This window comes from Phyllopteryx taeniolatus, chromosome 20 (assembly GCF_024500385.1).
Source record: "Phyllopteryx taeniolatus isolate TA_2022b chromosome 20, UOR_Ptae_1.2, whole genome shotgun sequence".
Lineage (NCBI taxonomy): Eukaryota > Metazoa > Chordata > Actinopteri > Syngnathiformes > Syngnathidae > Phyllopteryx > Phyllopteryx taeniolatus.
In genome coordinates this window covers 846,152-871,690 of record NC_084521.1, presented here as the reverse complement: position 1 = coordinate 871,690, position 25,539 = coordinate 846,152, and the positions used below count along the sequence as shown (strand labels likewise).

Sequence of the window (25,539 nt, the reverse complement as noted above, 5' to 3'; positions counted from 1 at the left end):
TCCTTTCCAACTATTCCGGTGGTTCAAAGAGTAAAGATTAATCATCCATTTATTAATGTCAGAGACATTTTTAATAGATCTATATTTCATAATGAACGTAGAATAGATGCATGAAAACTGAACAGTATGTGAGGCTTGATCAAAGTTTCCCCACGCTTGTTTCGATAGTACAGTAAAATGTACGTGGGCGCAAAGCGGACGGCCAATCCTCCGCACATCTTCGCTGTGGCCGACATCGCCTACCAATCCATGGTGTCGTACAACTCCGATCAGGTCACTCTTTATTTTATCTTTTTTCCTTGGAGGCGGGCCCTTTTTTTGTTGTTGTCATTGTAACTGACCGGGACGCCGAATTGCCGCATGCAGTGCATCGTGATCAGCGGCGAGAGTGGAGCAGGGAAAACGGAAAGCGCTCACCTGCTCGTGCAGCAGCTCACCGTCTTGGGCAAGGTGAGGAAAGAGGTGGCAGAAGTACTCACACTCTGGACTTAAGTACAAGTACGCATACTTGTGTCAAAGTAGAAGTACTAATTAAACTCTTCTACTCACAGTAAAAAAGTACTGACTCTAAAATGTACTGAAGTACAAAAGTAAGAATAGATTTTTACTGTCAGTTACTCAAGTATAATACAGATATCTGAAAAATCTACAAGTAAATAGAGTAACAAACTCTTTATCCTTTGTTGCTTCCCACCACTGTTTTTGGGTTATGATTGAATATATTATCAGGATGTCATGATATGGCCATTCAGTTTATTGTCTTCCGTGGTTCAATAAAATCAGTAAGAACTTCTTGGATGTCATATTTTATCTTCCAGGCCAATAACCAGTCCCTCCAGGAGAAGATCCTGCTGGTCAACAGCCTGGTGGAGGCCTTCGGCAACGCCTGCACAGCCATCAACGACAATTCCAGTCGCTTCGGCAAGTACCTGGAAATGAAGTTCAGCGCTAGAGGGACGGTGGTGGGCGCCAAGATATCCGAGTACCTACTGGAGAAGTCCAGAGTCATCCACCAAGCCGCGTAAATATCCCTTTTTGATATACAGTGAAGCCCTGTTCATCGTGCGGGACAAACAAAATCATGTTCAATCTAACCATGTAACAAAAGTCTAGCTTAATGATAACATGTAACTTGAATAACGATGGACGGGCTATTGGAAATTAGCATAGATTTCACAGTAATTCTAAACCTTCAAGCAACTGCTACTTAAACACACACAGAGCAGCAAGATGTATGGACAGCATACAACAATACTCACTGGCATATATTCTCTCCGGTCTGTGGGAACAAATATTAATGTAGATTAATTGGGGACCTTCTCGGCCTGTTCTTCATTGCTCTTAACTCTAAATTGGGACTTGAGTGTATACCCTAAAACCCATAAATAAACTTAACAGTATCATTATTTTCTTTTCAGTTAAATATATTTTAGTGTCCTTTGAGTGGACCTTATTACTAGAGCTTGCTTGCTTAACTGAATAAAACTCATTGTACAATTGGAGTGGAAATAAATGGCAGTAGGCACTTGTTACAATGGGTTGGCTGTATTTACATGTTCATGGTCCTTGCGTGTTTTCACAGGGGGGAGAAGAACTTCCACATCTTCTACTACATCTACGCTGGCCTGGCTGACAGGAAGAAGCTTGCCCACTACAAGCTCTCCGACAGCAAAACGCCTAAGTAGCTTGAATGCACATTTTAACCTTTACGCCTTTTTTTGTTTGTTTGTTTTTTTAACCTGTTAGCTTGTTTCTACCTCTTATCCTTGTACAAAAATAACAAAGGACTCAAAAGATGTCGTTTTCATGAGTTTCAATTGTCCAAAAGTGGGCATGATGGAGCCAAAAGGTACAATGTGATGTAAACGGAATATTATTGATAGAGTTAAAGGGCTGAAGTTGTAATTTACAAAATCAGATTTAAAAAAAAATGCCACTATTGGGAAGTTTCATTACATTTGCATTAACACAGCTAAAACGGTTGAACAACAGGTAACGAGGTGGACCCAATAGACAGCGTCGAGCCCAGACGGTTTAACCACTGTAATTTCCCTCTCATAGCACATCACGCTTGCCCTGTGCTGCGCAGGTATCTGTGTAACGAGCACATTAAACTGGGCCCCGACATTGTGAGCAACACCGCCTACAAGGAGCACTTTGACGCAGTGGAGCAGTGTTTCAAAGTCATCGGATTCTCCCTGGAGGTAAACGCCGCTTCCCCAGATCACCTTGAGGCTAACATTTGACTGTCTTGTCCTTCCCGCATGTGCAACAAAAGGACAAAATTCAGAGGTGCTTTCTCTCGATTAGCGTCGTGCTGGCTAATGAAGCGCTGTTTGCCTCTGGGATCTGTGCGTCAACAGCACTTATTCTAGTAACGCGTGCTGCACTCATGGAGAAGCCGTCTAGTCCAGGGGGTTCACAAATTCCTCACGGGAGAAATGAAATGCCATAAAAATTGAAATGTTGCCTCTTTTTTTTTTTTTTTTTTTTTTTTTTTTTTTTTTTTGTGGAAAGTTGCAACATATTTACACTGTATGTTGCACTTCTAGAATTTTCCAATGATCTGAATTGAAAAAAAATGTGGCACAAAAAGAAAGAAAACCAACTTGGAGCGTACTTGCCTAGTAATTGTAATTGCAATTCCCACCAAGTACCAATCGTCATTTAGAATCAGATCTAATTGCTTTTACGCACTCTGTCCATTTGGAACTTTCTATTTCAACCTGAAGGGAAAAGGACAGCTTTTCCATAATGTAAATGTCTACCCATTCTTCAGTGGTGGGTGGTTCTACTTTTTAACCATTTTCTTGTGATGGACTTCTTACTCGCTGCCAAAAGTATTTTTTTTTTTTTTTTTTTTTTAACCAAGATTCAAAGTTGTAATAGTTACAAGAACAAATATGCATTTTGTCAGGCTAAATAGTTATAATCTGATGAGAATAAAGTTGAACTTTTCAAGATGAAGGGAAGAAAGTCATTTGTGTACATTTCAAAAATACAACTTTATTCTCGTAATTATGGCTTTTATTCTGGGAAAAGATGGCTTATTCTCTTAAAAATTAGACTATAGTCTCAAAAAATATGCCTTTTGTTCTCGAAAAAATTTTAACTTTACAGTGAACCGTCTCTAATTACTGTGAAACAGGCACTAAGCCCTACCGTGAGTAATTGATGCCCCCATGAAAACAAGTTTAGAATTGCCGATAGAAGACGGCGGCAAAGCACTACTTTTCTCTAAATGATGCTCTTCGGACCCCCGTGAGTCCGGGGACCCCAGTTTGAGAGCCAGTGTTGTAGTCTACAGGCCGTCCAATGGGGTTTTATTTGAAGCGGAGTTGCGTTTGCAGGAGCTGGGCAGCGTGTACAGCACGCTGGCGGCCATCCTCAACGCGGGCGACATCGAGTTCTCGGCGGTGGTGTCGGAGCACCAGACGGACAAGAGCGACATTGACAACATGACCGTCCTGGAAAACGGTGAGAGAAACGCTTCCATGTACGTTCATTTTGCATGTGCATGTACTTTAGTATGTTAATGATCAACTACAGATCTTTTGCAAATGTATTCATAGCCTGTCTGACATTATTACATGGATGAATAATCATTCATGGATGTTCCACAGAAAAAGGGAAAGTGTATATTTTCCACCTACTACTATCAATCAATGTGAACGCAGTGCTATTTTTCTTTATTATTTTGGCGATCTTGCATTGTAAGAACATTTTAAGCAACGGTTATTTTAACACAAACTGTGCAGCAACACATGTAGACAAACAATATAACGGTTCTCACAGGCATACATACTTTATCCTGTGCATAAAGCAACTAATATTACTGCGGCTTACCGAGCAGTTGTGACAGTCTTCTTTATGTATTTATTATGGATGTAGTACGCTGCCTTCTGTTGGCCGCAGAAGGAGCAGCACAATGCCGATTGAATTATCATGATGCACAAACTGTTTAATTGCATTCTATTCTGACTGTATGTTTTTAATAAGTACAATAGAGTGCTCTTTTTGTTATAAAAAAAATACATTACAAAAATTCTTTTCTAGATGACTTCATATTTTTTCCTCATTTTACCAATGTGGTCTTTGCGGTGTAATGTGAATTTCACCATGAGACTCATCGCGCATTATCATATCTTGACCCCAATAAAGTAATGCTGCCATATTTTTTATTTCCCGCATGCATTACACATCAGTGATTAGATATTGCAGAACATTTTTTTTCCTCTTATTATTGGCTGACGTGAATATGTGATTTGCCTCGCTGTCTCCTGCTATCAGTTCAATGGGAATAAAGGAGGACAATAGATCAGGATGAGCGGCGTTATTTATTTTTTTTCCCCCCGTCTCGCCTCAGTGGCGTCGTTACTGCGCATCCGCTCCGACGAGCTCCAGGAAGCCTTGACCTCCCACTGCGTGGTGGCCCGGGGCGAGACCATCGTGCGGCCCAACACGGTGGACAAGGCGGCGGAGGTGAGGGACGCCACCGGCAAGGCGCTGTACGGCCGCCTATTCAACTGGATCGTCAACCGCATCAACGCGCTGCTGCGGCCCGACGGCCGCCTCGGGTGAGAGCTCGACGGACCCCCGACGTGATGCGGCGGCGGCCCCTCACCGCTGACTCGCCCCGGCTTCGTTCCGCAGAGAGGACGACAAGGGCTTGAACATCGGCATCCTGGACATCTTCGGCTTCGAGAACTTCAAGAGGAACTCCTTCGAGCAGCTGTGCATCAACATCGCCAACGAGCAGATCCAGTTTTACTTCAACCAGCACATCTTCGCCTGGGAGCAGGTAACCAACCGCTACGTAGAACGTTGGCCTTTCTTACAAGTCTACCGTCTTGTTTGCTTTGTACACGACAGATGAAGACGATAGACATCAGGGACGTGGACTCCTTATCTCATTTTAAATCTCACTTCTTTTTAAACTCTGATTGTTCTTCCCACAATTATTTGCTGCTATTTGTGTCCTGATGGTTGGTGGTCTGCTGCAAAATGTAAATTTTTGTTTTGTTTACTCTATAGCTGATTATGTTTCGACAGTGTTTTAAATGTCTTATACAGCGACCTTGAGTGACTTCAAAGGCGCCTTGTAAATAAAATGCATTATTATTAATAGGAGTTTGCCAAAATATGTCAGGCCAATTAAAACCTGAACGCTGTCATCTACAAAAAAATATAAATATAGTGGTGTCTTGACTTAAAATTTGATTTGTTCCCTGACCACAATTGGAACTCAAAACTCATCTTTCTCCATTGAAATGAATGCAAATGCCATTATTCCATTAGTCACACAAAATCACAAAAAAATGTTTTTATTAGATACATTATTGTTCTTTATAAAAACATACAGTAATAACATAATTCAATAGACTGTAAAGAATTAAACAGTTTGTGCATCATGATTTCGTGCTTCAGTGCCCATTGGCATTCTGCTCCTCATGGTGTGTGCGCCATCAGGGAGCATCTGCGCCTCAAAGTTTGGAGGTTGGGGGTTCAAATCCGGGTTTCGACCTTCCTGTCTGGAGTTTGCACATTTGCCGGACACTCAGTCTCGCTCCCACATTCCAAAAACATGCTTCTTAGGTTGGTTCAAGATGAATCATTTGTCAGCCCCAAGTGACGGCTCGGCTGAAATACGTCGCCGGCTTTGTTCGCGGGACGAGCGGGGCTCACCATGCTGCCTTTATGCGGTCCTCAAGGGGGGGAGTAGATGGCGTGTCTCCAGGGGAGGGCAGAGAATGGTTTGTTAATGTTCAATTATTTGCTCTCGCCCATGGAGAGCGGCAATAAATCAACCCTAAACGAGGCTCAATTAGGAGGGGGAGTCGCTAAGCGTTAGAGTTTAAATCCACTCTTGGGGATTCTTGTTGGCACCAGGCCCAGACATACATTCGTCCTATACTGCCACCGCATAGTATACGCTTGCGCAGAATGAACCTGTTCCCAGGTTCATTTCAAATGCATTGCTCATGTATTCAAGCTGTGCCAGATCAAATATTTGGACTTTTTTTGATTTATTACTGAGGCAGATTTTATGTGCATTTTATGGTTATACAGTAACCCCACCCCACCTTCATTGGGGATGGGAAACAAGCCCCGCAGCAAATAGCACAAATACGGGATTGACACCCCCCATCCCAAAAACAAGTATGTCACTCATTCTCAAGCCTTTTACATCAGCAAGTGCTAAAGAAAAAAAATAACTTAGCTTTCCAAATTCCACCATAATGACCGACATTAAAATACAGTAAGTGTCAAAAACGAGGCTGTGATTTTATTTCTAAAAGTACATTTAATATTATTGTAAGTCACTGTATCATTATGCACGGTTTGAACATTAACACTGTGCTTAAAAATAGGAAAAGGAAAAAAAAGTACCGGTAGTTAAATAACGATTTAATTTAAATCTATTGCACATAAAAGTTAAACAGAAATTGTACATAAATTAATGTTCGAAAACAAACCCTTTTAAAATATTAAATGCAAATCTATTGGACTTAAAAGTTAAAAACAACTGAATTGTTCTGTAATAAAAAAAAAAAAAAGCCAAAGCCATAGTATCATTGTGCACAGTTTTAAGATTTAATTTAGTGATTCTTAGGTGTATCACGAGAGGGAGGGCTTACCACTAATAATATGTATATCACACTTTGTGAATCACTGACCTATATTAATAGTTTAAACCATAATTATATCACAAATTATGAAAGTTTAATATCATTTTAAACTCATTTTACAACATGAATCTTACAAATACATACAGCCGTTTTGATGTCGAAACAAATGCACCATAAGACTGTTCCTAACGTTCATCAATGGGGAATTGTCCAATACAAGCTACTAAATACTCCATTTTCCATAATAATCCACGATAAGAATTCCGACTGAAATTTCCCAGTAGCCCGACTCTCACTGCTTGTTCTCATTTGAGCGCCGTGCCCACTAGTGAGATCTCCAACTCGCGTGCAGGATGAGTACCTGAACGAGGACGTGGACGCTCGCGTGATCGAGTACGAGGACAACCGGCCGCTGCTGGACTTGTTCCTGCAGAAGCCCATGGGCATGCTGTCGCTCCTGGACGAGGAGAGTCGCTTCCCGCAGGCCACCGATCAGACGCTCATCGGTGGGTTCCCCTGCTCCAGGTTTTGGAAACCTCTATGTTTTTCATCAAGTTATAACTGTGAAGTCTTTTTAGAGAAATTTCAAGATAACCTGAAGACCAAAAGCTTCTGGAGACCAAAGAGGATCGACCTCGGATTTGGTATTCACCACTATGCTGGAAAGGTATTTCATCTTCCTTATCTGGATTTGAGTTGTTTTACCTTACCCAGAGTAAAATAACTTTATTCATGTGAATCATGGCTGTCAAATTTATTTTTGGCACAAGCCACATGGTAGTTATGGTTTCCCTCTGAACTCTGTTATGACTGAAGCCGTTTAAAATGTCTAATCTCATTGTATTATTACATCCAGTATACGCAACAAACTGATGGATAACTAGTATTGAAATCAGAAGTCTAGTTTGTTCAACTATTGTACCATTCATTTTAAAAGGGGTTCAGTAACTTATGACATAATGAAGAATGAATGAATGGAAAATGAAACAAATAAATGGGGACCAAGCTGCGTGCCTTGTGTTGCTCCAAACAATTGAATTATCGTTTCTCGGCAAGTGAAATTCACAGTTTTTAAAAGTGAAGACTATTTTCAATTTTCATATTTTAGCAAGAAGCATTAAGTTAGATGCCTTGATTTGCTTTAGCGGGTCGGGCCACATCAAACAACATGGTGGGCCGCACCTGTCCTTAGGCCTTGAGTTTCACAACTGCTATCTAAACTGTCAGGTGATCTACAACGCCGCCGGTTTCCTTGCCAAGAATCGAGACACGCTGTCGGCAGACATTGTCCTTCTGCTGAGGTCCTCAGAGAACGAGCTCGTTCGCAAACTTGTCACCCACCCCCTCACCAAAACGGGTGAGTACAGTTTTTGCATTTCCTTCCACCAAAAATGTTTAGATTTTAATCTAAAGCCTAAATATATCCAAAACATTGATCCCAAAAAAATTTTATATCGAAGCTGGCGTGAATGTCAATGCTGCACAACCCATAAAAATGCATGTTACTACTTTCCTACTGGCCATTTTATTAAGGTTTTGAGTCCGTGATACATCTATACTGTACAGTGAAGCCCCGTTTATCACAGGGGGATATGTTCCATACCAACCCATGGTAGGTGCAAATCTTCTGTATAGAAAAAACATATTGAAAAACAAAAAACCACCAAATGGACATTAAAATTAGCACAGATGTTACAGTAATTCTAAACCTTGAAACAACTGCTACTTTAACACACACACGTACATAGATGCCAAAAAATATTCTTACCTATGAAAGGTTATTCCCAGTTCAGAGTTCCCCTGTTGTGATTGTACGACGTGTGTGCAACCATACGCAGCACGATGTGCAGGCATCCTTTTTATTTTGGTTTCCGACAGTGTCATCCATACACAAACATGGAATGCGCTGACACTTTGCCCCCACTAGCTTAGCTACATGCAATGTGCCAACACTTTGCCCCCACTAGCTTAGCATCGCCGTAGGCACACAGTTCAAAGGGGAGGGTCGTATCTGCGAAGTCTGACTCACTTACTTCCATTTTTTTGGCGTTTTGGTTTTCACGCCGTGTCGTCGCTAACTTTAGGTTTTAAAAGTAATGAACTAATTTTTAAGATCTAAGGAGTAGAAAATACAGATACTTGTTTAAAAAGTAAGTTGTAAAAGTAAAATGTCACCAGAAATATAAATACTCAAGTACAGTACAGCGGCACGGTGGACGACTGGTTAGAGCGTCAGCCTCACAGTTCTGAGGACTCGGGTTCAATCCCCGGCCCCGCCTGTGTGGAGTTTGCATGTTCTCCCCGTGCCTGTGTGGGTTTTCTCCGGGCACTCCGGTTTCCTCCCACATCCCCAAAAACATGTTAATTGACAACTCTGAATTGCCCGTAGGTGTGAATGTGAGAGTGAATGGTTGTTTGTTCCTATGTGCCCTGCGATTGGCTGGCAACCAGTTCGGGGTGTACCCCGCCTCCTGCCCGATGACAGCTGGGATAGGCTCCAGCACGCCCGCGACCCTAGTGAGGAGAAGCGGCTCAGAAAATGGATGGATGGATGGAAGTACAGTACAGATACGTGAAAATCTACTTATGTACAAGTACTTCCTTACTCACCACCTCTGCACACAGAGCAGGTGCACATACAAACAAAGCATACAACAAAAGAAAATTAAACTATGTATATGAAAATACCAAAATGTTCCACTAAACCATAACATTTTAATTAAACACAGCCTGGTAGCTTAATGCTAACATATAATGTGAAACTCCATCGATGGGCTCACGTAAATGAGCATAGATGTTTTGGTAATTATAACCCTTCGAACAACTGCTGATTTAACACACATGGAGCAACAACACATACAAAGAGAGCAAACAACAAAATATAATTAGACATTTTATATTCAAACACCAAAGTTTTTCAACCAAACGATGGAATTTTGTCTGACAAAAGTCCGCTATTAATGCTAACAAATAATGAGAAACACCATAGACAGGCTATCAGAAATCAGCACAGATGTTGCGGTTATTTTAAAGTTTCAAACAACTACTGCTTTACACACACAAGCAGCAAGAATAACAGAGCATAAAAAAATACTCCCAAGCCTTAATTCTCTCTGCGACTATTACTGGAGCGTAATTCTACGTTCTACTCCAGTTTGGCACCTTCTCTGCCTTTTCTTCTTGCTGTTAATTACGCTGCATCTTTTTCGGTAACGCCCAGTGCTGCCTGGCTTGTTGTGGCGCAACGTGGTACTACACTGAAATTTAGACTTGCCTGTATAAGGTAAAAATCTGTGCAAAAAAAAAAAAAAAATAGTTGCTTAAAAAATCCGCACTATAAGGGGGGCACGAACGATGAAGCCCAATTTAGTGGGACTTCACTGTGTATAACCATAAGAGATGTGTGCTGTATCTGTGGTTAGTTCCATCAAATGTTCTCTATGAGACGTTTCCCTGCTAATCGTCTTTGTTGTGTTCTTTTCCCAGGCAACCTCGCCCACACCAAAGGCAAAGCTGTCACCACGCTCCCCACCCCGCGCACCCCCACGCGCACCCTCACCTTCGCCAAGGTACTCACACACTCAAGTCTGCATTATCTCCCACGTATCTTACCACACAAGGTGTTTTGGGTTTCTACTTCCCAGCCATTTGCTTTATTTTTCCAAACTGAAGGTGAAAGCTTCTCATTTGATTTGTTTGTTCCCCTTCCTCGCCCACTGTTGCTGCATGTCTGTGGTAAAGATGGGAGTGCTTACCTTGTACAGTTCCTTTACTTTCACTGAGGTAACCATTGCATTTCACTTTTTTTCTATGTATAACCCTTTCTCTCTGCTCCATTTAAGTCTTTCTTGCTACATGTTTCCAAATTGCTCTGCGCCTTGAAATGAACATTCTCTGCCATTAAGGAGCCGTCAATGTCCGTACATCACACTCAAAATAATGTTTCGCTTGCTTGTAGTTGAGTTTATTTTGATTTACAAAAGCAAATTGCTTCTTTTGTTGTGCATTTTCTGCATTTTGTCCATCTGTCTTGCAGCCTTCGCTGGATTTAGAGCTGACAAAAAAAGCTTTCTCGATGTGCCTCTCGCTGACACAGTACAATATCAAACAGTGATTGGTTGTTTTTATAAATAAAGACTTCAATAAAATAGTATACAGTGAACCCCCCCTAATACTGCTAGATATTTTTATGGGTTTTTAAAGTATAAACACAAGTACGATTAAAATTACACGCGTCAGTGTAGTCCCACAAGCGAGAGAAGAAATGCCTGTGAGTATTGTTGTCTGCTCTGTCGGTTGTTTTGCTGCGCCGTGTGTGTTAAAGAAGCAGTTGTTCGAAGGTTTAGTATGACCGTGACATTGATGCTAATTTCTGGTAGCCTGTCTATGACATTTTGCATCATATGTTAGCATTAAGCTAGAATACTTTTGTTGGTGTCTAAATAATGTTTACTTCTCTTTTCATTTTGTGTTAGTTTTACAGTCGACATCAGCTGGAAGTGAAAAATAAACAGCCTGACGTAAGCACACTTTCATTTGGAGAACGGTGTGAGCAAACGTGAGAACGGGCATGAAGTAATACTTTAAAAATGTGTTTTACAAAGTTAGAATAAGTTTAAAGCATGCTGGGTGTAAACTAAAAAGAAACGTGGTTTTATATGGTACATTTATATTGGAGCGGCACGGTGAACGACTGGTTAGAGATTCTGCCTCACAGTTCTGAGGACCGGGGTTCAATCCCCGGCCCTGCCTGTGTGGAGTTTGCATGTTCTCCGCGTGCCTGCGCGGGTTTTCTCTGGGCACTCCGGTTTCCTCCCACATCCCAAAAACATGCATTGTAGGTTCATTGAACACTCTAAATTGCCCGTAGGTGTGAATGTGATTGCAAATGGTTGTTTGTTTATACGTTTGCCCTGCGATTGGCTGGCATCCAGTTCAGGGTGTACCCTGCCTCCTGCCCGATGATAGCTGGGATTGGCTCCAGCACTCCCGCGACCCTTGTGAGGATAAGCGACTCAGAAAATGGATGGATGGATGGATTTCTATTGGATATTTTCACCTCTTGTGTGTGTGTGTAACGTATCCGATAACAATACATGGGGGTTCACTGTATGCTGTGAGAGAAACGCTTGATAATGCTATAGCATTAGCTCAGTGTGCTCATTTCCTATTAAATCCAAAATACTGAGTCCATCTGCAAAAAAAAATAAATAAATGCATCATTTGTGGCTGTTTGTGACAAATGTTGTTTTTTCTCTAGCCTGTTGACGCAGACACGCCGTACCATCCTCGAGAAACCACCAACATGAGAACGCAGACAGTGGCGGCCTACTTCAGAGTAAGAGGATTCTTAGTCACTCGCTTTAGGACATTATTAACCTTCTGGGCTCTATGTTGGCCATTTGTGTTCACAAAAGTGGCCGCTTACATGCTGAAAGTGGCCAAAACCCAACGAGGCCACACCATCTAATCAAGAACTGGATTGAAAAGTCTTCCTTTACGCTCCTTGTAGTACTCCCTGATGGATCTGCTGTCTAAGATGGTGTCGGGGCAGCCCCACTTCGTGCGATGCATCAAACCCAACAACGACAGGCAACCCAACAAGTTCGACCGGGAGAAGGTTCTGGTCCAGCTGCGCTACACGGGAATCCTAGAGACGGCTAAGATCCGCCGGCAGGGCTACTCGCACCGCGTCCCGTTTGCCAATTTCCTCAAGAGGTGATGTCGATTCTCAAACAGATTTTTGTGCTCGTCGGCGTCCGACCGATGATGATCGGTTGTTCCAGGTATCACATTGTGGCGTTCCACGCTGACGAGGAGCCCGCGGTGACTCCTGAGACGTGCAGTATTATCCTGGAGAAAGCCAAGCTGGAGAACTGGGCCATGGGGAAGACAAAGGTGGGAAGCGAGATCAACTCCTTCACTGCTCCTTCTGACCGTGTACTGCTACCGACAAATATATTTGTTTTTCTTCGCCCGGCTTGTCTGTGAAATTCAGGTTTCTAAGCGACTGGAATGACTAACAGATCTCTGTAGATGGTGACATTGCATTGCTTTGGATTTTAAATAAGCAAAGCTTTTGAGTAGAAGATAAAGATTAAGTAGTGAATGCTTGTCAAGCCAATTATGTGGGGGAAAAAATGCCAACACGTTGAAGCTGGACAGTTTTTGACACCTGACACTTCAACACAGTATGTATAGGTATGGTATAAAACTTCTCTTATGAGCCTTCACTTGGTCGAGTCTTTTACTTTGTGTTGCTAGCGAATATTTCAGTTTCGAGCGAGCTTCAGAAGCGCTGCCGCTCGAATGAAGTGGGGGAAAAAAAAGTCACTGGTGCACACAAATAAACACAATAAGCACAAACCCACAAATAGAAAATGAAAACATTCGCAAACCGCACGGAGTGAGTTTTGTTTGCCATGCAGGTTTTCCTCAAGTACTATCACGTGGAACATCTGAATCTGATGGTGCAGCAGGCCACGCAGCGCATCGTGCTTCTGCAGGCTTGTGTCCGAGGCTGGCTGGGCTCCCGACGCTACCGTAGGCTGCTGAAGGCGCGAGAACAAAGTGCTCTTGTGCTGCAGTCCGGTGAGTCCGGTGGGAAATGTTGATGAGTGCCACCCCATTATCCCTGCTGTGTCATTCTTTTGCTTCCACGCCCAGCTTACAGAGGCTATAAAGTGCGAAAGAGTGTCGGCGAGGACAAGAACAAGAAGCGGGAAGCCTTCGTCGTCCAGTTTCAAGCTGGTGGGAGCCACGACGAGGACGGTCGCCGTCGAAATGACACCGAGGTTGTGAGTGGAATGACTTCTGATGCGTTGTCTTTGTCAGTCTGCAGGGGCTTTCTTGCAAAGAAGATGTACAAGGAGTTGGTGGAGGAGAAGCACAGAGCGGCCTGCAAGATTCAGGCGCACTACCGAGGGCACAAGGACAGGAAGCGTTTCAAAAGAAAACGGTGTGAGGAGCAAGCTGTGCTCGGTCTTTACATTTTCGGTAGCGCTTATCCTGTCATGAAAGGAACAGAGGATAGGACCCAAAAATGCACGACTCCAAAACAAATGGACAGTTTCCAAAAAGAGAGGTTTAATAGACGGGGATAGGTCGGTACACAGGCAGGCAATCCAAGAAAGGCAACAGTATCCAAAAACATGAGGCAAAGAGGCGAGGTCGATAATTGGAACAGGGTCAAATCTTACTGTGAGTCTGTGACGTGGAAACAAGGAATGCTGGAACGCGACGACAAGGTACAACGAACTGGCAACGAGAGGGAATGAGACACGAGGTAATATACAAGGGGTAATTAGGGTGAACGAGGCACAGGTGGTGAAGATGCTCACAGGAGCAGGTGTGTGTGAAACAGGGGGGAAGACAAAACCCGGAACACACACCCATGACATATCCTCGTTGGGGTGACAGGCGAGCTGTTGTCCGCCCTAGCCGTCTTCGACCTTAGTCTTCAATGAAGCTCACATGCATGTTGGAGACCATATAAAAACTTTTTTATATATACTTTTAGCCCTCCCACATACTTTAAACACGTTTAAACTTATTAAAACACATCTAAACTGATAAGAACACATTTTTAAACCATTCCTTAGCACGTCTCACTCTCTTATCCGGTTCTCCAAAAAAGGGGCAAAGCGTAGTTACCTCAAATATTTCTTTTGTCACTCCCAGTTGAAGTTGACTATAAAGGTCACGCATAAAACACAAGACAATCAGATACCGTATATTTAAACACCAAAATGTTCAACCAAACCATTTCATTTTGGTAAACAAACGTCTGCTAGCTTCATGCTAACATATAATGGAAAATGTTGAAGACATACTAATGAGAATTAGCGTAGATGTTTTGGTTATTATTAACGTTCAAACAACTGCTACTTTAACACGCAGAGCAGCAACACATACAAGCAAAGCATACAACGTTACTCATAAGCATGGATTCTCTCTGCTCTGTGAGAACAGTGACTGTTACCGCAGCTTAGAGTAGATCAGGATTGAATTTCCCTCACGGCATGAATAAAATATCTATATCTGTCTGCATCTTCTTACTGTTAATTAACGTTGCATTGATTAAAAGCCATTAAAAAGTCACCTTTCCACACTATTTCTCCTTTAAGTTGTATCTCTCATTTTTAGAGAAGCCGTGGAGAAGGAGAAAGCAGAAAAAGCTCTGACCGTCACTCAGGAGAAGCCGCCTGAGCCGGACCAGAACGCCACCGAGGAGGATTTTCCAGCTTCCAACGACAAAACCCGAACCGAAGAAGAGGAAACCAAGGCTGCCGTAATCTTGCAGAGCAACTTCCGAGGCTACCAGGATAGAAAGAAGTTTAAGGCGAGAAAGAAGACCATGGCTGGAGCTGAGCTGCAGCCGCCGTCCATGCCACTGTTGGAAGCGGAATGTGAACAAGAAGAAGGAGGGCCGAAGAGCCCCGAGGATGAGGAAGAAGATACGTACGAAGCAGAGGAGAATGAAGACAGCGATCACACGCAGGTGCCAGAAGACGAAGAGAACACCGACACCGTGGTAGATGAGCCGGCGGTTGGTTTCGGGGAAGAAGTCCCGCCTGAAGATTTCGCAGACTTGTCAAATTTGCAGGAGGAAACCAAAGCTGCCGTGGTCCTCCGGAGTAACTTCCGAGGGCACGACGAGAGGACGAGGCTCCGGGAGGACGCCAAAAGAAACCTGAACGACCCAAATGAACAGGAAGCTTCAGAGGAAGACGACATGGAGCAGGACAGTGGCGACCCGGAGGAGACCAAAGAAGCCGTGGTCCTTCAGAGTAAGTTGAGGGGCCACAAGGAACGCAAACGACTTGAAGAGGAAGGGAAGATCCCTGGCAGGAGGACACGAGAACTCAGAGACGAGCCAGAATCCTGCGAGGATCGAGAAGTGCTGGATGAAGAAGAAACAAACGAGGAACTTCTATCTCCAAACGATGTGGAGCTCGAATTGGCAGAGGTGGCGGCGGACGCCTCTGACGTTGTGCTGGAATGTGAAGATGAGAAACGGGAGGAAGAAGAGGCTGCGCTGAAGATCCAAAGTAACTTCAGAGGCTACAAGCAGCGCAAGAAGATGAAGGCCAGCAAGCAGGCGGCGCAGGAGGAAGCCGAGCAGCTAGAGAGCTTCTCCATACAGGTCAACTAAAAACACTCAAGTACCAAAAATAGCGCAATTGCGAAAACCGGGTAACTGGCTTGAATGATGAGTTTAGCCTTTTTCTATTTTCTGTTGCTCTAATTAATGGCACTAGTCTGCTCTTTTGACTTTGAAATGGATAGCTTGCAGTCATCGACGAGCAGGATAACATACTCAAAGACGTAACCACAATCGGTGACAAAATACCTTCCACAAAACCTGGTTCCCAGTCAATCTCTTTAAGTGTGACTACTTGTGATCTTGTCCACACTTTTTATGACATCCACTCAATGTGTCCTCCTCACCCACCAGTTCTAATGATTGATTCACTTTTTTTTGTTTTTTTTTAAAGGGAATGCAGAAAATCTTAAACCTTTGGGGATGCATCTGGTGGTGCAGCCCCAAACACAACCGTTTTTTGTCGTCGTCGTTTCAGTTAATCGTTTTTGGCCAGCCGGAAGTATCCTGGTGCCTGTTTACAAATATGATGAAGTGGTCTATTGGCAACAGGTGTAAAAATGATGGCGACCCTTTTCACTTGATGGTTTACGCCTTTGAAGATTTGCAAGTGCAAAATGAAGTTTGAAGTGATGGAAGTGGAAGTGTTAGTGGAAGAGGCAAACCAACATAATACTGAGTTATGGAAAAGAAATCATTCACGCCACAGTGTTTTGTTTCATTGAAGTTGTCACGAGTGCTTAGGAATTGAATGTGCGGTATGTGCCCATGCTATGCAACATTGCATTTAAATCGTGGGACAGCAAACCCGAAAAACTGCGCTGAAATGATTCAGATGCACGGAATTGCCAATGCCACCTCTGCAGCACAATAAGCGCAGTCTTTTGCACGTGCCTTTAAGACGGGCTATTTCAAGACGCTAAATCAGCTACCGCGCCCGTGTTTGTGTGCGCTAACCTCGAATAAATCCGGCCCTCGGAAAGAATGGCCGCCCTTCTCCAACCTACTCACGCACGACTCTCTGTCCTCCGCAGATCGCCGAGACCTCTCACAACTTTGTGGCCCTGCAGCAGAAGTTGACGGAGATTATCCAGGCCCATCAGTCAAACCCGGAGAGGAACGGCATGTTTGTCAAGGAGAAAGCCATCAACGGCTTCGCTCCCCAGATGCAAAAATCGCGTAAGCGATAAGCCCCACGTGATTTGTGGCCAACGCACACCATGACAACAATAACAACCACACAGAATGCACAATGTTTGGTAGTTTATGACATTTTATTGAGTAGGAAGTTGATCGCTCCATTCATGTGAATTTTGCCGTTCAGCTCCTTGTTATCAAAGAGTAATTGTGTAAAAAGTACTGAAACATTTAACAGTTGGACATTCCGACATTCAGAAGTTTAGAACAGGTCAACGCAAGAGCATCGCGTGAAATTTCCCCCAAAATTCCAACATCCCAAATGTTTTGTCAGTAGCGTAGCTGAAGAATTTGTTCTTCTGTCTAACAGGGTGCAGAATTTTTTCACATCATTACTCCAAAATCCTTTTGCGGAAAAAATTGGCTTCAATTTGATTTTCTAAAATGAAGGCCTTGCTACACATAGGGATGGCAGTTCATACTTAAACATATACATTTTGACACGTTTTGTTTTGCATTTTAACATAACAGATGAAATCAATAATTATGTCGGAGCGAGGCCTAATAGAATAGAATAATAATATTTTGGTCGTTCTGTTATTGTAAGGTCTTAAATTCGACCAAGCTGGCCTAAAAAACTTTCTTGAGTCGGAAATAATATAATATTTTGTTAAATTGAACATATTTTCATTTTGAGACTTCAACAATATTTGTAAAAACAGAAGAAGAAGCCTTTTCTGTTCCTTTTCGAGCTCATCCATCTTTCCCGGTCATTTCCTGCTGAAGTGATGTGATTTGATTTGCAAATGTTTAGATTGCGCTCGCGATCCAGCGGCGAGTGGAAGCCTTTATTTCCGCCTTTTGCGGCGAGGAACAAGGTGTTATCTGCGCGGCGGTCTCGTGACGTTTGATTAGATCGGGGAGCCGATGAAAGTCAAGTGGCGCGCCAGCAGGGAGCAAGCGCTTCTCTATCCCGTTTGTCATCAAACTAAGTAATTGCTTTTGGGGAAGGTGAGCAGTGGCCAGCCACAGGAAACAAACGCAAAGTTCACCTCAGACGCTCACAGGCCGCTAACGACCTGTGATTGCCTCGACTGTCTTTTCTCTCTGTCTCTCTTTTCAAATTATTTGGGAGAATAATCATGGGAGCTGACGTGTTTGGAAGTGATCTGTGAGTAATTCTTACATTTCAATTAGACTAGATAGCACCGCAATATTTCAGAAGTATTTTTATTGGAGGAATCGTCAGCTGGCAATTCTCAATATACACTTCCATGTGGGAAATGATGCAATTTTTAGGATTGTAGCTTGTACAATAAGCAGTTACAGTGAGGCCTTGTTTATACAAAATAACTTCTAAATGAGAGACTACCATATAAACATCACTTGAAGGAACCAAGTCACACTCTCACAGTTGTCCTAATAGGAAGCAAAGTGTGCTTGCGTCAAGCTCTTTGTAGCGCCTAGTTTACGTTTTCTCAAAAACAGACGCAGAAAATTTAAGCGAATTAAACACCGGCATATCAACCAAACCATATCATTTCATCTAACTAAAGTATGCTAGCTAAATGGTAGCAGAGACTAGATTAGATTCCAAAATTAGCACCGATGCTATGTTAATCATAAACCTTCAAACAATTGCTACTTTAACACACATGGAGCAGCAACGCATACTGTACACACAGAGCATTAAACAGACACTTAAACATTGCATATTTAAGCACCAGCTGTTCAAGGAAACCTTCCCATTTTATCTGATGGAAGTCTGCTAGCTGAATGCTAAAATAGAATGCGAAACTGCATGGATGGGCTAACAGAAATTAGCATCAATGTGATTGTAATTGTAAAGCTTCAAACAACTGCTACTTTCATACACGTGGAGCAGCAACACATACGGAAATCACAACAAAAGTAAATTGAACCTTCTACAGTATATTTAAACCATACCATATACACTCATTCATATGACAAAAGTCTGCTAGCTAAATGCTAACATAAGGATGTCCTAACGGAAATTAGCATCGATGTTACGGTTATAAAACCTTCAATCAACTGCTACTTTACCACACACGGAGCATCAACACATTCAAACAGAGCAGACGACAATACTCAAGGGCATATATTCTCTGATACCCTGAATCAATATCCATGTGATTCATACATTTCCTCGTCAAATACTTCTCTTGAACTCAATCTAATTTGGCTAATCCACGAGAAATTGGATTTTCAATACGTTCTAAACGGAGTGTTATGCTATCATATTGCGTTATTTTCATTTCCAGCATGGTTCCTCTACTTGCCCTTTCCTGACTTTCCCCTGGCCCGAGGTTTCCTGTAAACTTCTGCACGTTATTTCACCCGGCTTCATATTCATGCCCGTAATAATCCACTCCATCATCATTGCGCAATAAACGAAGCCGTCGCGGGAAAGGTCGTCAAAGCTTAATCGCGTTGTGTGACAATTACGGCGGGGAATTAATTAGCGGCGGTGTAGAATTGTTGCAGCAATACAAAATGACCTTTTCAATCATATTGTAAACTTTCCACCTGCTCCGCTTGCATCGGATGACTTTTATTTAAATGTTCCTTCTCGCGTAAACCTGTTAATAAGAAGTAGCACGGGAAGGTCGATGTCATGTCTTTGCACAAGCGCGAGAATGTAGCGGCCGTCGATCAGCGCTGACAAAAATTATTCATCACAGTGAACGACGTCACGCCGGAAATTGACACCAGATGCTCAAAAACCGTCCTGGTGGCAAAAGTATTCACACTCTGCACTTAAGTACAACTACAGATACTTGCGGAAATATAGAAATACTCATTCAACTTCTGTACTGAGGTAAACGTAACGAAAAATTGTAAAATAAATTTTACATTTACACTAATGTTTTTTAAATGACTTAACCATCCATACGCACATTTTACAGTGCAAATATGTTAAAAGAATCATATTTCTCTGTAGAATCTATAGATGACTGTTAAAGAAAAGAAAATATCCAGTGGCCATAAAAAAATCTTATGAAGCGACGCCGTTCCCAGGATGCATGGCGTAGTGCGATGTTGAATTATTGCAGTAATATGTTAATTCTTGTCGTGTGTGTTCATGTAACCAATAGTGTGTTGTATGTGTGCCGTGTGTGTGTATATATACACACACACACACACACATAGTAAACATAGTATACATTATTTTATATTTTTAGTAAACATTTATTTTTGGGGGAAATTTTACATTTATATGCTGTAAAATATACTGGGTATTCAGTTAAGATGTTTACATTTTAACCATATTTTTTAGGTATAAATTCTAACAACCAAGCAGCCAGATTTTCCCCGTAAAAATCACAATATACAGTACAATACTCATTTTGATAACTTGGCACAACAAAGTACACATACCTGAGAAAATGGAAATAAGTACAGTAATGAAGTATTGGTGCTTGGTTACTTCCCACCACTGCCGTTAACTAAGTTAGCCAACACGTTTAGTGTGTCAACCGTCTCTTGGAAAATATAAAATGTTGGCGAGGCCTGGAGGTTAAACTGCCGTGTGGATGGAGGTCAGCTCGATGAGACAAAGGTCGCCCCCGGGTCAACCGCACGCTGAGCCGCTCGGCCGTATTGAATCAACTTTGCTTGAATTTTCATCTCTCAGTGCGTCATTTATATCAGCAATCAAGGAATGATCATTACAGGCAAATAGATCTTGATTGATTGTGTATCCTTGAGAATTGTTGGTTGGTTCTAGTCAGCACTCGAGCAGCAGCAGTCTGAAGATTCGCAGAGGCAAAATGTTATTATTTGCATGTTTCTGCACTCCATCGATGTCTCCCGTTCCAAAAGTTATTTGTAAAAAGAAAAAGGAGGGGGGGGGGGGAGCATCCCCCTAGTTCTAGTCAGCACTCGAGCAGCAGTATTTTGGAAAAAATCGAGACTTTACGATTCATTCCACGTGTGGACGGCAAGAAAACGAAAAGACCAAAGATGCCGGTACATTGTGCTCCATACGGTTGCATAGAACGCCATACAATTACGACAAGGTAACTGGGAGTCCCCCTTTTTTATCAAATGTTGCGTATTGATAGCATACGCTTTGGCGTTGACAAAATAGTAACCCTCATGAAAATCGGTTGAGCAAGTTACGACTTAATTTCGTCATTGCCTTCTATGGGAACGTCGACCTCCCCAACATGGCCGCCACGTAGGCACGTCAGTTAGCCGGGCTGTTACAGGGCGCTAGCGTATCTCGTGTTCATCTGAGAGGCGCCCCTGTTCTCACAGAACTGGTCCTTCCTGGACGTTAAGCCCCCGTGTGGCCTGGCAGACTTCCATTGTGTAGCGTAAACTTGCAGCATCTCTTTCGGGATTGGTGTGTGTGTTTTGTTTTTTGTTTTTTTGCAGCATTTTTCTTTTGCAGTTGTTTTCTGTGATTGCAGCATGTTTATCTTGCAGCGTTTTTCTTTTTGCTGTTGATTTCAGTGCTTGTGTGTTTTTTGTCTTGCGTCATTCCTTCATTTGCAACAAATGGCCTTTTGCAGCGCATTTGCCCCGGTCGGCCACCGTACTAAACACCCGAAAGTTGACAATCACTGTATAAATCCTTGTAGATCGCTGTGTATTATTGATCATTGGTTGTAGTCATCAGTCGAGCAGTCACAGCACAATGTATAAATTAAAATCAATAATCAGTCCTCCCATTCTAGTCAGCACTCGAGTAGCAGAAGCGTTTTGTGTTATCGTGATTATTGCAGTTTTTCTGTAATAGCAGAATAGCATATTTTTTATTAATGTCATTATGAAACTGTATCACTCGTTTCCTCGCAAACACGTTGGCATATTGACAACACAAAATTGTGGCTTTTTCGTCAAGCGTCTTTGTGTGTTCCCCCTTCAGCCGACAAGAGATTGTCGCGGCCCCCCCGCCGCACCCTGCAGCCAAAGACCCTCAACACCCCCGAGGACTCCACCTACTACACATTGATCCATGTGAGTGGCATCAAAGATGCTCAGTTTTCCCATTATTATTGCTGTCAAACGCTACAGTTATTCTGTTCTATATCGCGGGCCCGCTGTGTATCAATTTTTTCTGTTAGAAATATAAGCTTTTTGTGTTGTAATCCGTTTTTTGTGTGTGTTTAAATAAGGTTCAATGTGATTGCAGTGTTTTTTATTTTTTATTCCATTATGTATTTTCTGTACTTTTTAATGTATTTTCCATACTTTTTATGCTTGCAGTTTATTTTATTTTCAAATAAGTTTACAGTGTATTTTAAAATATGTTTTAATACGTTTAAATAAATGTCTTCAAAAGAATGTGGGATGGGTATTTTAAGGCTTAAACTATATTTTTTTAAAAATCCATAGGTGAAAATCTGCAATATAGACAGAATACACAAACAAAAAAAATTTAAAAAATCTGATCTATAGCGGGGTGTGAACAGTAAACAAAGATAGAGTGATGATTCATGAAATTAGAATAAAGTAGCTTAAGGACTTGGAAGGAAAATGTTTTTCGGCTAAAAATAGCAGCATGTTCCCTTCGTGGTGGAGCTGAGCTCATTATATTTCCTCCACTCGTTGCTCAGTTTTATAGTGCGAGCAGAATAAAGGTTTGCATTGAACTAGCGTGTACATAGGGCTCGTTTATGCTGCAGACGATGACAGCTGACCTGTTCTCTCTTCCTCCCAGCGTTCCGTCCAGGATGACAAACGCAAGCCCAGGAAAGAAGAGTAAGTGCATTTAACATCCTCTTAACCAGCATTGCGTCGTGAAGGTACTTAATGACGCGCGGGGTAATATTTATGAGCAACTTCTCATGTCGTGTCTATACGCTGGACAGTTTCAATGGCATTTTATGTCAGAAAGAAAAAGATGGCCTTGGATGCAGGACATTGAGGTACTGGGAGAGGGTAGTTTGTGAGCACAGGTTCACATTATACAGCTGAGTGAACACAAAAGGGGCTCAGGGTTAGTAATCATGCAATAGACGGGAACATTTTACATGCGCCATTAGGAAAGAAGAGAGGCCATAAGGAGACTTTGGCTAAGGCGGGAGGATTAAGAGAAGGTGGTCAAGGAGTGCGTCTGTGGCCCAAGGAATCAGATCTGTAATTTTCATTTCGTTTCCAAACTTAATGTATGTTGTGTGAAAAGGTATTTCAGTGAATAGTGGCGGTAAGAGGGGACTCAAAACACAGCCCTGTGGAACACCAGAAATAAATTTGGGGACATTTCTGTGCAGTCAACACAATTATTTAGTACAAATCATTAGCTGTCAACAGGAAAAGCTTCTGGACATCAGCACTAACATAATGTACAAGGGGATCCTCGATTTTCAACAGTGTCCAGTTTATACAACATTTGAACGCAAGTCAGAACATGCTGTAGTCTGTGGACCAAGTTCCGGTTACGAGAAGTAATCTTGTGGACTTTGTTGAACTACTTGGGGAGGAACCTTAAGTCAAAAAAAAAAAAAACATGATAAAAATATAAAAAGTATGCTAATGATGCTGGCGATAGAGACTTTGTTGGCGAATCCGTCTGTGATTAAGTCTTCTTCATGTTTGGAGTCCTCTGTCAATCACAAGGAAGGATGCGATGATTACAACGGAGACAAAGAAAGGCATAATCATCATTGTCATCATCATCAAGCTGACGTGTAATTTAAAAGAAGAAATAAAAACCGTCTCCTTGAGGCTGATTGGAATATCAACGATCGCCGTGTGAAAGTCATTGATCTCAGTGTGGCAAATGCGGCGGTCACGTGGAGGTCAGAAAGTGCACTTCATGCATTCACAATAAGAGAATGTTCATGAATGTGCGAGAGTGGGGCAGTGAAAATTGAATTGTTTCTGAGAACTACTTCACAGTTGTGTTGCATGGAGGCCACCTGTGAACTGCAAATGACGCTTGGACTACATTTTGAGCTCAACCCTTACTCGGCCGTCCTTGTAGTCCAGGGAAACTAGTGGACGTGGACCAGCACTACTACCAGGCTTTGCCCACCAGCAGATGCGCGCCCGCTTCGGCCTCCGAGGGGACTTCATCTCAAAGCAGCGTCCGGCGCAGGTTGTCCGAGGACCGGAGACCAGAACCTGCGGAGAACAGACAGCCAGAAGAATACAAGCCAGAGTCCAAACCTGCCAAACACACCAGGTATTGCCCATAATATTCTTGGTTCAACACCAAAATGTTCAACCAAACCATAACATTTCGTCTAACAAAATCAGCTACCTTAACGCTGACATATAATGTGAAACGCCATTGACGGGCTAACACAAATTAGCATAGATGTGAGGGTATTTCTACATATGCAAACAATTGCCACTTTTAACACACATGGAGCAGCAACACATACAAACAGAGCATGAAGTTATACTCACACGCATAAATTCTTTTTGCTCTGTGGAAAAGAAAAACAAAAAAAATGAAAATTAAAAATGAGTGCAGAGGTTCACTATATGTGAGTTTTTCATGTTTGGTAGTGTGCTGTGACATTTTTCAAATCGAAATATGTGCCTCGGCTCTGCAAAAGTTGGCAACACAGAGCGAAAGAAGCCTGGAAGTTCAGTGTCATTAAAATAAATAAATAAATCATCACTGGTAGCTTCTGCCGGTAAACATCATCTCTCATCATAAAAAAAACACTTTGTACAAATTAACTTGTTTATGCGGGGATTCTACTTAAATCGAAACAACATCCCCGAGGCCGCCTCTCAAATGAGTTTGCAGATGGCGCGCGCGTTCGATGCCGTCGTCTGGCTGCAAGCGATGGAAGCCGAGCTAATTACGGGAGAGTCGTCGCAGCGAGGAGGCCCGCAGCTACGCTCACGTCTGTTAAGGCTTTGCCTTTTTTTTTTTTTTTTTTTTTTTACCCTTTCTCAACCAAAATAAAAACAATTAAAAGAACACTGCTCTCTGTACGTCAGTTGAGCCCAAAAAAGAAACTAATTCCGTGCTCACGTTGTGTTTAAGTGTAGTGGGAATTTTCCCAGTTGGAGCTTTTTTATCATGGAATACATTTTCAATTTCTGTGTTAAATGGAGATTTGTAATAGAGTACGTACGGTATTTCCCCACATATCGCTGTTCATGACTTCATCTATTCGCCGTCTTGTGTGTTTTCAGATTAACGGTTCCAACGTGTGTTTTTGTGTCATCCGCAGTCAGTCGGTTCCCAGAACGCCGTCTGCCGCCACTCGCACCGACAACAACCCGTACGACTTCAGGCACCTGCTGAGGAAGACCTCGCAAAGACGAAGGCTCATCAGACAGTACCGAGCAAAGGACTGACCTTGTTGCTTTTTATCAAACAATGCTGACCAGTGACAATCTTCGCACTTACAACGGACCAATGAGAGCTTTGTAGACAAGCTGAACACACCTGTGAATAATAAATGAGCTTTATTTTTTAAATGGCTGTAAATAAAAGCTATGCAATTTAGCCTTTTATTTCTTTCATAATTTCTTTCATCCCTTGGTTCAGTTCTCCAGCATTTAGCATAAGCTTTAGCCTGAGCTATTGTGTTTATATTGGTCATCATAAAGACCTGTATATGGTACATCATATACATACATATATATAGATGTATATTCTAGAAGATCTTAATTTCATTTTAATCTGCCAATTTTGGCCAATAAGTAAATGTAAAAAAAAATTATGGGGACTGA

At 42.3% G+C, this 25,539-nt stretch overlaps 1 protein-coding gene across 14 annotated transcripts in view; it reads left to right on the top strand.

Annotated features, from left to right (window-relative positions):
- The window catches only part of myo3a (myosin IIIA), a 56,129-nt gene extending 30,817 nt beyond the window's left edge, over nt 1–25,312 (top strand). For 5 of the 14 annotated variants that reach the window (XM_061757699.1, XM_061757704.1, XM_061757698.1 and 2 more), the window contains 25 exons: nt 169–273; nt 367–450; nt 819–1,021; nt 1,583–1,681; nt 2,090–2,204; nt 3,351–3,477; nt 4,367–4,577; nt 4,654–4,801; nt 6,982–7,135; nt 7,208–7,296; nt 7,857–7,986; nt 10,116–10,198; nt 10,371–10,412; nt 11,105–11,149; nt 11,890–11,967; nt 12,142–12,347; nt 12,416–12,527; nt 13,058–13,220; nt 13,296–13,587; nt 14,775–15,774; nt 16,767–16,911; nt 21,764–21,855; nt 22,559–22,599; nt 23,825–24,025; nt 25,035–25,312. In XM_061757699.1, the coding sequence (XP_061613683.1) occupies nt 169–273; nt 367–450; nt 819–1,021; nt 1,583–1,681; nt 2,090–2,204; nt 3,351–3,477; nt 4,367–4,577; nt 4,654–4,801; nt 6,982–7,135; nt 7,208–7,296; nt 7,857–7,986; nt 10,116–10,198; nt 10,371–10,412; nt 11,105–11,149; nt 11,890–11,967; nt 12,142–12,347; nt 12,416–12,527; nt 13,058–13,220; nt 13,296–13,587; nt 14,775–15,774; nt 16,767–16,911; nt 21,764–21,855; nt 22,559–22,599; nt 23,825–24,025; nt 25,035–25,161 (4,092 nt within the window). In that variant the 3' untranslated portion in view covers nt 25,162–25,312. The other 9 variants (XM_061757709.1, XM_061757708.1, XM_061757706.1 and 6 more) reach the window with 8 other exon arrangements.
- The last annotated feature ends 227 nt before the right edge of the window (nt 25,313–25,539 follow it).